The 14656-nt window shown below is 46.9% G+C and overlaps 2 protein-coding genes across 6 annotated transcripts in view; one reads left to right on the top strand and one right to left on the bottom strand.

Annotated features, from left to right (window-relative positions):
• Positions 1 to 5811, top strand: part of LOC140398161 (transmembrane protease serine 5-like) — a 52629-nt gene extending 46818 nt beyond the window's left edge. For all 5 annotated transcript variants that reach the window (XM_072486498.1, XM_072486496.1, XM_072486499.1 and 2 more), the window contains 2 exons: positions 1306 to 1458; positions 3113 to 5811. In XM_072486498.1, coding sequence (XP_072342599.1) covers positions 1306 to 1458; positions 3113 to 3136 — 177 coding nt within the window. In that variant the 3' untranslated portion in view covers positions 3137 to 5811. The remainder of the gene's footprint in view (positions 1 to 1305; positions 1459 to 3112) is intronic.
• Positions 5805 to 14656, bottom strand: part of ankk1 (ankyrin repeat and kinase domain containing 1) — a 27192-nt gene continuing 18340 nt past the window's right edge. Inside the window, exons 7-8 of the mRNA XM_072486494.1 lie at positions 12080 to 12155; positions 5805 to 7778 (exon numbers count right to left, since the gene is read on the bottom strand). Of these exons, the coding sequence (XP_072342595.1) occupies positions 6478 to 7778; positions 12080 to 12155 (1377 nt within the window). The 3' untranslated portion in view covers positions 5805 to 6477. The remainder of the gene's footprint in view (positions 7779 to 12079; positions 12156 to 14656) is intronic.

Raw genomic sequence — 14656 nt, 5'->3', positions numbered from 1 at the left:
TTGTGGGCAGTTTGATATGGCCGACGCCATAGAAACATAGAAAAGTTGCTGCGCAGAAGGAGGCTCATCCTGCCCATAGCAGACCGAGGCCATCCAGGTGTCCTTTCTAATCCCACCTTCCTGCACCCTTCCATAGTCCTGTACCTTACAGCACTTAAGGTGCAGATCCAGGTAGTTTTTAGAATTGTTTAGAGTCTCTGCCTCCACCACCAACTCGGGCAGCGAATTTCCACCCACTTTTCTCAGTCCCTTCTCATTCCGGCAAAATTTGCCTTCCCCCAGTTCAAAACCTTTTCTCCTGCTTTATCTCTGTCCTTGTCCACGATAATACAACATTTAACTGAACTGTGATCACTCTCTCCGACATGGTCGCCAACTTTCACTTCCCCCACTTGCCCTTCCTCGTGCCCCAAAACTTGGTGTGGAATTGCATCTCTTCTCAGTGGCAGCACGGTGGCACAGTGGTTAGCACAGTTGCTTCACAGCTCCAGGGTGCCAGGTTCGATTCCCGGCTTGGGTCACTGTCTGTGCGGAGTCTGCACGTTCTCCCCGTGTCTGCGTGGGTTTCCTCCGGGGGCTCCGGTTTCCTCCCACAGTCCAAAGATGTGCAGGTTAGGTGGATTGGCCATGATAAATTGCCCTTAGTGTTCAAAACGGTGAGGTGGGGTTGCTGGGTTACGGGGATAGGGTGGAAGTGTGGGCTTAGGTAGGGAGCGCTTTCCAAGGGCCGGTGCAGACTCAATGGGCCTCCCCCACTGTAAATTCTATGATTCTTGTTGGGTTTGTCACTAATTGGTTTTCCTGGACGCACTGCATGAATTTTTCTCCATCAGTGCCCCTTATATTGTTTGAATCCCAGTTGATATTGAGATAGTTAAAGTTTCCCACTATTATTGCCCTCTTGATCTTACAGGCAGAAATTTACCTACATATTTGTTTTTCTATCTCCCTTTCACCATTTGAGGGTCTGTAGTATACTCCCAGTAGAATGACTGCCCCTTTTTTTATTTCTATACTCAACAGAATCAAAAGCCTCGTTTGTTGACCTGTTTGGTGTCACATCCCTCCTCACAAGTGGAATTCATTCTTTAACCACTAGTGCTACTCCCCCTCATTTTTTCATCTCCCACTCTATTGTGTCTGAAGCCTCTATAACCAGGGATATTGAGCTGCCAATTCTGTCCCTGCCTTCGCAATGACATCCTGTTGCCTTGTGTCTACCTCTGCCCTTAACCCACCTATCTTGTTTGTAATACTCGTTGCCTAAGAAATTTATTGAATGGTGACTGTGAATGTACTTTGCAGGGAGACAGTGGTGGCCCTTTGGTGTGTGAGGATGTCCAAGCTTGGCACCTGACAGGAGTAGTGAGTTGGGGCATCGGTTGTGCTGAAGCTAATCACCCGGGTGTTTATGCAAAAGTGTCTGAGTTCCTAGACTGGATATACAGCAAGATTGAGGTAAGCAATCCGCTGGCTCCGAGAGAATTAAAGAGTGATACCATTGATCTTGTTCTTCATTAATAGATTCTCAGTTATGCCCAGGTTACCTCTATTGGTCTCTCTCTCAGCTGGGCTGTGGCTGAATAATGGGTAGTTTTTTAATACAGTTCCTGTCACTTAAAACCTAAACTTCTAAAAATAGTTCCTGATATCAGCGTTGAAGTGGCATTGACTGCGATGCATTTGCATTAACATCAACTTCAAAGTTTCTGGTTATCTTAAATGCTGTGCTTATTTCGGGAAAAAGATGCTGTGCTTACTCATTAGTTTGCACCTTGTTAAGGTGCATTGAATGCAAGGACAAATATGAGTGAATAATAGATACATAGATACATAGAAGATAGGAGCAGCAGGAGACTTTTTGCCCCTTCGAGCCTGTTGGATATATTCAATGTTTTAGCATCAACTACTTCCTGTGGTAATGAATTCCACTGGCTCACCACTCTTTGTGTGAAGAAATGTCTCCTTATCTCTGTCCGAAATAGTTTACCCTGAATCCTCAGACTGTGACCCCTGGTTTTGGACACACCCATCATTGAGGACATCTTCCCTGCAACTACCCTGTCTAGTCCTGTTAGAATTTTATAAGTCTCTATGAGATTCCCCCTCATTCTTCTGAACTCCAGCGAGAACAATCCTAACCTAGTCAATCTCTCCTTATATGATAGTCCCGCCATCCCTGGAATCAGTCTGTTAAACATCCACTGTACTCGCTCGAGAGCAAGAACATCCTTCCTCAGAAAAGGAGACCAAAACTGCCCACAATACTCCAGGTGTGGCCTCACCAAGGCCCTGTCCAATTGCAGCAACACATCCCTGCTTCTGTACTCGAAACCTCTCGCAATGAAGGCCAACATACCATTAGCCTTCTTTACCGCCTGCTGCACCTGCATGCTTACCTTCAGCGAATGGTGCACAAGGACACCCAAATCCCGCTGCACACTCCCCTCTCCCAATTTACAACCATTCTGATATTAATCTGCCTTCCTGTTTTTGCTTCCAAAGTGAATAACCTCACACTTATCCAAATTATACTGCATCTGCCATTGATTTTCCCACTCGCCCAACCTGTCCAGATCATGCTGTAGGATCTCTGCATCCTCGTCACAGTTCACCCTCCCACCTAATTTGGTATCATCTGCAAACTTTGAGATGTTACATTTTGTTCCCTCATCCAAATCATTAATATATATTGTGAATAGCTGGGGTCCCAGCACCGATCCCTGTGGCACCCCACTAGTTACTGCCTGCCGATTAAAGGACCCATTAATTCCTATTCTTTGTTTCCTCTCTGCCAACCAATTTACTATCCATCTCATTAAATAGTGCCCACCCATTGGCCAGCTCGCAAGCCCCGGATCACCCCCCAACAGTGCCCCCAGCCCCTGCCAAAATCCCCCCTGCCCGCGAATCGGCTCGCCCCCAACTGTGGCGGTGCTGGACTGAGTAAAGGGCAAAGGAACTAAGGTAGATAAATGGGGTTGAGGTGCAGATGGGCTATAATTTCATTGAACATGCTGGTTCAAGGGCCTGAATGTCCTCCTGCTGTTATTGGGTTGCTAATAGATGAATTACAATCTTGATTGCGAAACATATTCTCTCTCTCTCTCAGCCTTTGGACACGTCCACCTCTTAAAAAAGATTCTGGAATATTCTAAACAACACGAGGAACATAATACATGAAGGAGGAGCAGCCGGTGATCTGAAGGTCTCGCACATGTGCAATTCCCTGGCATTAGACCTGGAGATGCTGCTTGCGTTATGTTCTCAGTATGAGGAAAGTCAAAATGTTGTTATGACCTAGGCTCACTGAGTGAGATCAATTGTGTGAGTTTTTTGTTAGAAAAACGCCCAGTAATCTAAAATGGTATGGTTTTCCCATAATGGGACGTCAGAGTAGACAATGTCTTCAGTTACAGCATCTATGATTAAATCCACTTGAACAACATTGGGCGGGACTCTCCGTTGGCTGACGCCGAAATCGAGAAACTCGGTTGGGCGGAGAATAGGTTCCGACGCCAAATTTGCCACGGACACCGATTTGACGCCAAATCGCAATTCTCCATCACCTCGATGTCCGGAACGTACAGTAAACACCTTTTGCATATCATTAGCAGGGCTGAACTGCTATTCTTTGGGGCCTCCGCGATTCTCCGCCTCTGATGGTCCGATTTCCCGACGGCACGGCTCACTTGTGCTTTGAAAAATCGTGAAACAGGCGCCATGGCTGCTGAGGGAGGAAGAGGGGTACGGAAAGTGTCCAACGTTGTCACAGTGTGCTGACAGTTGTGCCGCTGGCCGGGGGGGGCTTCTGCCAAGGGTGGGGGGAGCAGCGGGGAGTGGTCAGGAGATGGGCTGTGGGGTCGGGATGGACGGACACGCAACACCATTGCCACAGCCTGCAAGGCAGCCATGCAGCTGCGCACACTGATGACAGTCCACTGTGAGCTTAGTGCCATGGGTCGTTTAGGTGTCCCCCCCAGGCCACCATCCTTGGTGCCCTCCAACCCAAACAGGATGGGCACGTTCCATTGCAACCAGTGCCATCTTGTTGGCTGGAATGAGTGTGTGTGGGGAGCGCAGTGTGTATATGGGGCTGCAGCTTGTCAGCCTCCCGAGTGTCAATCGCAAAACTGACAAATCCCACACCGTTTATCATTGGAATCGATTGTGTTCCACGTGGTACCGGTGCGAGCCCCTCAACAGTAGCTGAATCGGTCCAGGTGCGGAGTCAGTTTTGCTGTCATGAAAGTCCACAAATCCAGAAACTGAGAATCCAGCCCATTGTTCTTCACACAACTAATATCCAATATTCTTTAGCTGCCTGGGTCTGAGAATATTGACATAACAAGGAGTAAAAGAGGTTTTGCCCACCTCTCAAATCCACTGCTTGGGAGTCACTCTCCCATTTGCACAACAAACTATGCAGAATATTGTGGGAAGGGAGGGCGCCACTCAGGATGGTTATTTTAAGTGACTACCAGGTAAATTGGTATCGTAGGCAAAATGAATGACCTCTTCAGTTTTTTAAACATTTCACTTTGGTCATGTGTTCCGCTGTGGTGTTGTTGTTGCAACACTGTGGGAGACTCGTGCCTTTAAACAGCCCCAAAGGTGAGAGGCAATATCAACAAGAGTATGGCAGCAACGCATTGAACAAAAATTTCACTGGACTAAGAATTTTGGGTAATCTGTGCCAGGTTCGATTCCCGGTTTGGATCACTGTCTGTGCGGAGTCTGCACTTTCGCCCCGTCTGCGTGGGTTTCCTCCGGGTGCTCCGGTTTCCTCCCACACATCCCAAAAGATGGTGATTGGTGTTAGGTGATTTGGACATTCTGAATTCTCCCTCAGTGTACCTGAATGTGGTGACTAGGGGCTTTTCACAGTAACATCATTGCAGTGTTAATGTAAGCCTATTTGGAACAATAAAGATTGTTATTATTTTTAAACCGTGTGATTTTCCTGGTTACACCTAACTACCTGTTGATCATCCTTTAAGATGCCCCTTTAAACCTCTTTGCCCAAGTTGTTGAATCACCTACTCTAATAGCTCTTTTGGTGGCCCGGTGTCAGATTTTGTCTGGTTACGCTCCTGTGACATTTTAATACGTTAAACACACTTTATTAGTAGTATATACATATATTTATTCTTGTGATGGCCTGGAACACAGTAAAAGGGAGGATGGTGGAAGCAGGGATGATGAATAATTTCCAAAGGAAGTTAGTTGGGTACTTGAAGGAAATAAACTTGCAGGGCTTTGGGTGAATGAGACCAAGTGGAGTACTCTCTAAAGGGCTGGCATGACCCAATACACTGGGTAGTCTCCTTCTGCGTCATAATCTCTCCACTGTTCCTATAAATGCAACTTATTGTAGGCAGAGAGAAAGCAAAAAGATTATATTAATAAATATAACATTTATTAATACATTCCAGCAAAAGTCATTAATATTTCGAGATATTAGTTGTAAAATTTGAAAACATATTGGGGCGGGATTCTCCGTCCCGCCAGTCGGCCAATGGGGTTTCCCATTGTGGGCAGCCCCACGCCGTCGGGAAATCCCCGGGCGTGGGTGGGCTGCCGGCGTGACAATCCCACTAGCGGAGAATCTAGCCCATGGTTCTGCCATGTCTATGTTGAAGGTATTTCCACCCTTTATATCAAAAAGCCCACCTTGCAACCAATGAAAGTATTTCCCCAGAAAGGGCGCAATTTTGTTACATCCCATTCCACGTGGGGTCTTGCTGATTGGAATGTTTTAATTGTTTATCATTTTTGTTTGGAATACAAATAAAAGTTTCTTCTAAATAACCCACTCTTGTATTCTTCTTCACTTCACTCCTATTGTATCCATTTTACTTTTCCTGGTTCTTGAGCGTTGATCTGGATTCACCATTCCCACACTCTCAGCGCACAGATTGGCGGCATAAGGATACGGGGGAATTAGTGCTGCCGGATTGTGGGAGAGAAAAAGGGGGAAGGGAGCCTTGAAGTGAGAAATTAGGAACGTTTCAAAGTTCACTATTGACTGCTCAAAAGATTCAGTTTTGTGCTCATTCTGAATGATGGAACTCTATAACTCCCTGACCACTTGCTGTGAGATTATGAAGCAGCAAATTATGGAGTACGAAGGAAATCGAGGTGCGTGGGGCTAGTGTGGGATGGTGGAATTGAGAGAGGATAATTTACTGCTTCATAATCTGACTGAATGGTGAAGAAAGCGGCAGTCTCCAGCTCCCACTGATAATGAGCAGATTGGTTTGACGGTGACAGATTTATTGGGAGTGCTCTGGGTTGATGTATCCCAACACTGATCTCACATAGGTGGGGCTTCAGTCTAACAATCAATCTGAACTAAGTCTAGATCCTAGAGGCAGAAAAAATTACTTTCCAACGCATTTCATTTCTCCCTTGGTTATTACATTGAAGGTGATTGAGCTCAAGGGTCAGAAATAGTGGAGTGATACAAGATATGAATCAAGGTTGTGAATCAGCCTTTAACAAGTCCTCCCCTGTGAAAACATTGATCACACTTTGTTTCCGGTATTTCACGGCTAGCTGGAGTGGTGTGTTCTGATATCCGTCTTCAGCTTCCAGATTGGCATTGTTCCTTATCAGCGTCTTAACAATTACAGCATTATCTTTCAGGGCTGCCAGGTGCAGTGAGGTCCATCCAAATCTATTGGCAGCATTAACATTGGCTTTGTGATGAAGTAGCTTCAATAGGCAGCAGAGCCTGTCTTTGTGGGCAGCCAGGTGGAGTGGTGTCCACCCGGACACATCAGTTACATTGGGGTTGGCGCCGCTGACTAGGAGCTCGGAGACAACCTCCTCATGGTTGTAGCATGTTGCCAGATGCAAAGGAGTCCATTCCATATCTCCAGCTACGTCAAGGCACGAGAAACTTTCGATTAACAGGTGAACAGTTGTTATTTGTCCCTTCTGAGAGGCAAGGTGCAGAGGCGTCCAATTCTGCACGGTCCTTTGATTGATATTTGCCCCATGTTTCAGGAGATGCCGACAGATTCCTGTGTAGCCATTCAGTGCTGACAAATGCAAAGGGGTGAAATGAGAGTCATCCAGACAGTCAACATCGGCTCCACTCTTCACCAGTAGCCTAGCAACTCTGAAGAAACCCCTTTCAGCAGCCAAATGGAGTGGGGTCCTGAGTCCAACCTGTGTCTCATTTAAATTAGCTCCTTGTCCAATCAGAAGCTTGGCGATATTATAGTGGCCGTGATAGGCTGCGAGGTGAAGGGATGTACGATTGTCACTCTCCTGGAGGTTGATATTGGCCTGGCGACTGACGAGGACTCGGGCCACATTTTCGTGGCCATTCTGAGATGCCAGGTGGAGAGGTGACCAGCCATCATGCTCCTTTATGTTGACGTGAGCATCTTTGTCCAACAGCAGCCGGCCAATCCGATCATCCCCATTTTGAGAGGCAAAATGGAGAGGTGTCCAATTGTCCTCATCCGTTAGATTCACATCGGCTCCCTCCTCAATTAACAACAAGGTCAAGTCCACAAACCGGTTCTGTACAGCTACAATCAGAGGTGTTAACCCTCTGGATGTTTGGGCATTTACAGAGCCTCCGTACTTAAGTACAAGTTTGACAAGCTGCACATCTCCAGTGAAAACAGCCAGGTGCAACAAAGTGTAGTCCTCCATAAAGTTCAGGGTGACATGCTCCTTTCGTAATGCCTTCTTCAAGTTACTGATGTCGTTTTCGAGTAGGAGCTGCAGAATTTCCCTTCTGCAGTCGATGGAGAGTTCATCTACAATAAGAAAAATCATTAGAGCATGTAGCTGAATGGTGCATTGCAATTGTGATCTCTGTAATGTTCTTGTTGGATGGCCGGATTTATTACAAGAACACTTGTAGCTAAAGTTCTAAACGATTAGTTACCATTAACTGTGGGTGAACTATATACAAGACGACAAATCAAAAACAGTCAAATCATGCCAAGCAACCTCTCTCTTCAACGTCCTCCAGCCAGTCTGAGGTCAGCTGACTTTAACATTCACTTACATACTAGTGAGAATCCTAGTGGTCAGTCGGTGAATTACAACACAACCATGATATCACTACAATCTCCGGAATCACTCGTTTGGAACTTCCACCTTATTAATCTGTTCCTTTGTATCTGACTCTAGCGCTGCCTGATTATCATAGGTCAGAAGTGAAAGGTTGAGTAGCAGCAAGCAAATTTACATAGCAGGACCTGGGTGCTGTTTTATAGGCAAATTCATTTGGACTGTTGGAAAAGGTTTCAGATCGCCCCAAACTCATGGAGTTTTTTTGGATTAACGTTTAGCATAAATTTTGAGTGCGCCAGAAGTTTGAATTTTCAACTCCAAGCTGACTGAAAAGACTAATACCTGAATAGTGGAGAGCATCAATCAGACTACACATGAGCATCGGTACAGGAGGAGGCATTCTACCCTCTGTGCCTGGTCTGTCCAGTGAGTGGGCCGAATGAGTGGCCCTCCTTCATTTCAATGGGCCGCAATATTGAAACAGGATTGTTCACTGACGATGAATAAGGTTAAGTACATTTAATACACGCTGAATATTTCATGACGAGTTATAGGAAATGCTTAATCATTCATATGTTAATAGAGGCGGCATGGTAACACAGTGGGCAGCATTGTTGCTTCACAGCGCCAGGGACCCGGGTTCGATTCCTGGCTTGGGTCACTGTCTGTGCGGAGTCTGCACGTTCTCCCCGTGTCTGCGTGGGTTTCCTCCGGGTGCTCCGGTTTCCTCCCACAAGTCCCGAAAGATGTGCTGTTAGGTGAATTGGACATTCTGAATTCTCCCTCCGTGTACCCGAACAGGCGCCGGAATGTGGCGACTAGGGGATTTTCACGGCAACTTCATTGCTGTGTTAATGTAAGCCTACTTGTGGCAATGATAAAGATTTTTTTTTAAAAACTCTCATCAACTTTAAATAGCAAAAACAAAAACAAATAAGACTTTGGACGCAGTGGGAGTGCACAGCTCCGCAGTCAATGTTCTGAGCAATCAGCACGCTCCTCACTTCACTTGTCCTCGTTTTACACTTCACTTCAGTCAAAACTATATGGACTGAACTCAACACAATGTGGCAACGCTGCACAGGGGCAAAGTCATATTGGCTACACTCAAACCTAAATGGGCCACATGCGGCCCCCAGACCACAGGTTGCCCATTGAGTTAGATCATGATTGATCTGTATCTTATCTGCAGTCAGTGGGAGATGGAAAATGGCCCTGCAGTATACAGTCAAACCTGAAATATATGGGGGAAGAAATTCCATCCTTTGTATTTCTTCTGAACACAAACACCAGAAGAAACCTTCCCATCGCTTGTTCACAAAATCTCCACAGCAGTTACTGGAGTAGACCATTGAGACGCTGTGGGAGGGCAAATATTAAAGCTCCTGCTCTTGTAAATGGTTGAGAACATGCCAGGGATTGACTCTGCTGTACACTGAGTAACACTTAATTGCAAAGTGAAAACCACAACAATTTCTGGTACATCAATAATTAACAACTGCAAAATGTAAGGTTGGTTATCATTGTAACTTGAAGGTTTATGGTTAGCCTCTCCTGTTCCAAATGTTGACGTGTTAATATAATGACGAAAATGTATTTATTAAGAGTGTGTTTGCATTTCCTATAAAAACGTACAAAGTCTGAGTGGCATCTTAATCTGATTTTTGCATTGGGCCTGTGCCAATGGATGTGAAATTAGATGCCAACATGTGGGACCAATCTCTCTATAATGCATACACATACAGCCAGTCGCACTGGTAGATAGAGACACACACACCTCAAGGTAGTGACTAATATTAGGGTGTGATTTCACTGGGGTTGACTTCCACCTGACACCAAGTGGCCATTTGGCATGTGGAAGTTTCGACAGTAAAATCTGTCTAAGTGGATGGGTTTTGAATGGACTGAAATCTGACAGCAATTGTCAGTAGGTTTAGTGTTAGAGGGGAATTAGAGTTATATCCAGCACCGTGCACACCCATTCAAAGTAAATGGGCAGTGCCAATAATAAGAACAATAATCGCTTACTGTCACAAGTAAGCTTCAATGAAGTTACTGTGGAAAAGCCCCTAGTCGCCACGTTCCGGCGCCTGTTCGGGGAGGCCGGTACGGGAATTGAACCCGCGCTGCTGTCCTTGTTCTGCATTACAAGCCAGCTGTTTAGCCCACTGTGCTATACCCGCCCAATAATCACACAAGTGCAAAGATTGCACACAAACTGTGACTACAATGGGAGAGCTAACTTACACATTTGGGAAAATATTTTAAAAATTCATTGGATATGGGTATCGCAGGTTGGGCTGGGCCAGCATTTATTGCACATCCCTAATTGCCCTTGACCTGAGGCCATTTAAGAATCAACCACGTTACTGTGGGTCTGGAGTCACGTGTAGGCCTGTCCGGGTAAGGAAATGAAATGAAATGAATGAAAATCGCTAATTGTCACAAGTAGGCTTCAAATGAAGTTACTGTGAAAAGCCCCTAGTCGCCACATTCCGGCGCCTGTTCGGGGAGGCTGGTACGGGAATTGAACCGTGCTGCTGGCCTGCCTTGGCCTGCTTTCAAAGCCAGCGATTTAGCCTTGTGCTAAAGGAGGCAGATTTCCTTCCCTAAAGGGCGTTAGCGAACCAGCTGGGTTTTTACAACAATCAACAATGGTTCCATGGTCATCATTAGACCAGTCCTGATTTTTATTGAATTCAAATTTCACCATGTGCCACGGTGAGAGTAACACTCCCCAGAGATTTATGCTGGGTCTCTGGATTACTGATCCAGTGACAAGACCACTACAGCATGGACTCCCCTTTTTAAATAACTTATATGAAGACAGTTAACATGTAGGTTTATTTTGCACTATAGTGGTTATGATAAACAATTACATACGAACATACGAAATAGGAGCAGGAGCAGGTCACTCGGACCCTCGAGCCTGCTCCGCCATTCAATAAGATCATGGTTGATCTGACTGTAACTTCAACCCCACATTGTTGCTGATCCTCAATAACCATTCACCCCCCGCTAGTCAAGAGTCGATCCAGCTCTGTCTTAAAAATAGTCAAATATTCTGCTTCCACTGCCTTCGGAGGAAGATTGGGCACTTCAGGAGTCCTCAGAAGCAAATGCAAAGATAGACGACTAGAATGTCCATTAGTCAGGGCGAGTGGGGAATGTGATCTGTGTTAAAAATATATGTACCCAGTTTTAGGGCTCGTTGGGCTTCTCTTCTCCATATATCAAGACTCGAGCCCAGTTACAAATCTCAGTGATCGAGGTTCTCCACTTGCCGATGCCAAAATCGCATTCGGCAATCGGGCGGAGAATCCCTTTTGGCGCCGAAAGCAGGGACGGCGCCTGCTTTCAGATACTCCACCCCCTCCAAAAATAGCGTCATTGGTGAGTAGCTGCATGCTGTTGGGACGACCTCAGGACGTCGCCGGAAGGACATCCCCCGATGCCCCCCCCCCCCCCCCCGCCTCCCCACCGATAGGCCGACTTCCCGACGGTGTGGATCACTCGTGGTCTGGGTTTTCGTCAACCTCGCATGGCGGCTGCGGACTGTGTCCAGCTGGCCGGGGGGATTCGGCAGGGGCTGGGGGGACTGGTGGAGGGTGGTCCGGGGGTGGCAATGGGAGTTAGAGGGGGCACTATCTGGCAGGCCGGGTCCAAGCGCGGCCCGGCACCATATTGTACGACACGACCACTGCAGGTCGCGGCCACGGACCAGGCAATTCTCCAGGCGTTTCTGTCGGCAACGCTGGGGGTTTTATGTGGCACGGCTGCGAGCCCCCCATTGGGTGGATTATCGGTGCGGGGGCGGCGCCAACTTTTTCATTGCAAGACTAGACGCAGGCTCCAGGTATAGCCTCAAAATCGGAGAATCCAGCCCAGAGCATTTGTCAGTTATAAATACAGCCTGAAAATTGGGAACTTTGATGATGTCTTGGGTGGAAGCAATATTGTTCTGACTTTGCATCAGGTCGTTGTCATAGGTACAATAAATAAGCTGGACTCTGCAGTGCTGCCCCGTGCATATACTCACCACTGCTGCCAGTCTTTGCCAACAGATTCAACCTCTGCAATTCGCTATTTGCAATCTCTGTAATTATTGTTCCGTTCTGCAGGGAGGGAGAAACAAAATGTTGACCAACTGTTGGGAAATTCTCAACCTTATTAGTTTATTTGCTGAATCAACGTTTTATGTTCTGTGCCCATCAAAGGGAGCAATGTCAGTGCAGAGGAATGTAACCCCTTCTGGATTTTAAGAAATGATCGAATTGCTACATATATAATTCTTTGAGGCCTTTATAAGGTAGATGCTGGCATGTTGCTCCTTCCGAATGAAGAGTCCAAGCCAGGGAGGGCCAGAGTCTCATGATAAGATGCCGCTTATTTAGGATTGAGATAAGGAGAAATCTTCCCTTGGAGAGTCATGAATCTTTGGAATTCTCTACCCCAGAGGATTGAATAAACCCAATCATTGAGTATATTGAAGATTGAGATGATCGGAACATCAGCTGGATCCCTATTGAGATGTTGAGATGGATGTTTGAAGTGATGAGATAGCAAGCTCGGGAGCCAGCACATCAGGGAGTCAGTGAAGATTGTGGGGCCATCGAAGAAAGTAGCCAAGAAGAGATTAAAATGATAAGGGGCATGACCTACCCGAACGGGAACAGAGTCCAATAGTGCGCGCGATTGGCCGGGTGTTTCCCGGCCCTCGGAGCAACGGGAAGCATCACACTATCAAACGGCCATCCTGGTAGGTCAGGGGCCACAGCGGGGAATGCACGGCTAAGGCTGCACTTAGTCCTGTTTTCTGCACTTGAGGCGGTCCATGTGCAGGATTTCGTCTGTGAAGGAAAAGATCAGGACTCCATTTCTAAATGGCATCCCAATCTCTCAACCCCCTGATGTGACCCCCCAAACTGCCCGATAAGGGAGTCCTCACCCCCCCCCCCCCCCCCCGACCCTCTCACACACACACACAGGGCATCCCCATGCCCACTCCCTGTCACAGTACAAAAGACGGCTTGGCACCTTGGCAGTGCCGGTCTCCACCCTACCCAGAGGGCACGCACCTGGAGGCCTCCGATCCCCTGGGAGACCCCCACAAATGCCCTTCTGTCTGGTCCCCATTTGTGTGGACCAACTTTGTGAGGTCTCCGTCACGAGGGCTTTAGATCCCACGCCTTGGTTAGATCTTGGGAATTCATATTAGAGTGGGTCTAGCTATCTCAATCTAATATGCAGATTGGCCAGAAAGTGATCCCGCCCACAATGGAAGGGATTCACATCGCGGTGTCCTTCGAGAGGTGAGCTGGGTTGATCCCAGTAGAGCGCTGCTTTTCAGGAGCAACGTGACTGGTAGATCTCGGCATGTGGTCGCTCACTGTAGAGAGAGAAGCCATGTAGTGAGGCGAGTGATGGAGGTGGGACTGGCAGGAGAGGGGGAAGGCCTAAGACCAGACAGAAGGATGTGGTGGTGAGAGACCCAAGCACAATGGGATTGGAAATGGGGTGAATGGCTGACAGGAGGAGGCGCAGAAAGTGATCGACGAGTATTGTGGTGATCCAAGTAAAATGGGAGAAACTGAAAGAAGATGAAAAGGAGGAGGTTTTGGAATCAAGGTGGAAAATTGAATTCAGGGAAATTATCTATGATCTTAAGAATGGCAGAGCAAGCTCAAATGGAAGTCTGAAATACTCCTCCGCCTATTTCTTATGTCCATATATTATCTGAGTTTTTTTGTCACTTCTAATCAATTAAGAATAAAAATATACGAATACATCTGCTTCGGAACTGAGATTTCTATGAAAAATTGGATGTCTCCTTTAATTTTTTTTCCCTCCAAGATACATCCGGGACTTCACCACCACCTGCCTACACCCACAACCAGACCCAACTACCCTGAATATCGACTCCCCCTCTGACCCAACCCACTGAGCAGAGGACCCGATCACCCCTCTTGTCTCGGCCTGACTACCCTAAGCCCATGCACCCATTCGTCCATCTGCCTACCTCACCCACCTGACACCCTACCCGCCTGTTACCCTATCACTTACCTCACCCGCCCTACACATTTACCTGACCCACCTACCCACCCTACCACCTCACCTATTTATTCATGCACTCATGCACTCACACCTTCACCCATTCACTCACATTCACGCTGGACATTCAAACTTACTTTACAGCAGCCAGTGCCTCAAAAATGGGGCCTGCCCGGTCTTCCCCTGCTGCGATGGTGTTCTTTGTGGCACTGTACACTCTACATTTCTAGAGCAGATGCGCTTGGAAGACATGGCCAGAAATGCGGAGCATCATCGGGGCATGGTAAAGTATGGTTGGAGAGGCCACTTCACAGGAGATCTGGGCCAATGCGATCATTTGATTTGCTGCAGGTGGCCATACCATGGTATTTTTCACACTGTTACAGAGTGTTATTTTGAGCATGGAGTGTTCTTATAAATGTTTCTCCTATGTAATTGTATTACTTGAAGGTTCTTATGTGCTGTTTTGGTGGGCTTTTGTGGTCTGCGAGAGGGTGACCTGTATGTAAGAGCTGTTTTACTAGAGCTCCTGTTTTCACAGTTATTACTGTTACTGCTGAGTTAC

This window comes from Scyliorhinus torazame, chromosome 21 (assembly GCF_047496885.1).
Source record: "Scyliorhinus torazame isolate Kashiwa2021f chromosome 21, sScyTor2.1, whole genome shotgun sequence".
Classification (NCBI taxonomy): Eukaryota; Metazoa; Chordata; class Chondrichthyes; order Carcharhiniformes; family Scyliorhinidae; genus Scyliorhinus; species Scyliorhinus torazame.
The sequence above is the reverse complement of the archived record's forward strand: the minus strand, read 5'-3'. Positions and strand labels throughout refer to the sequence as shown.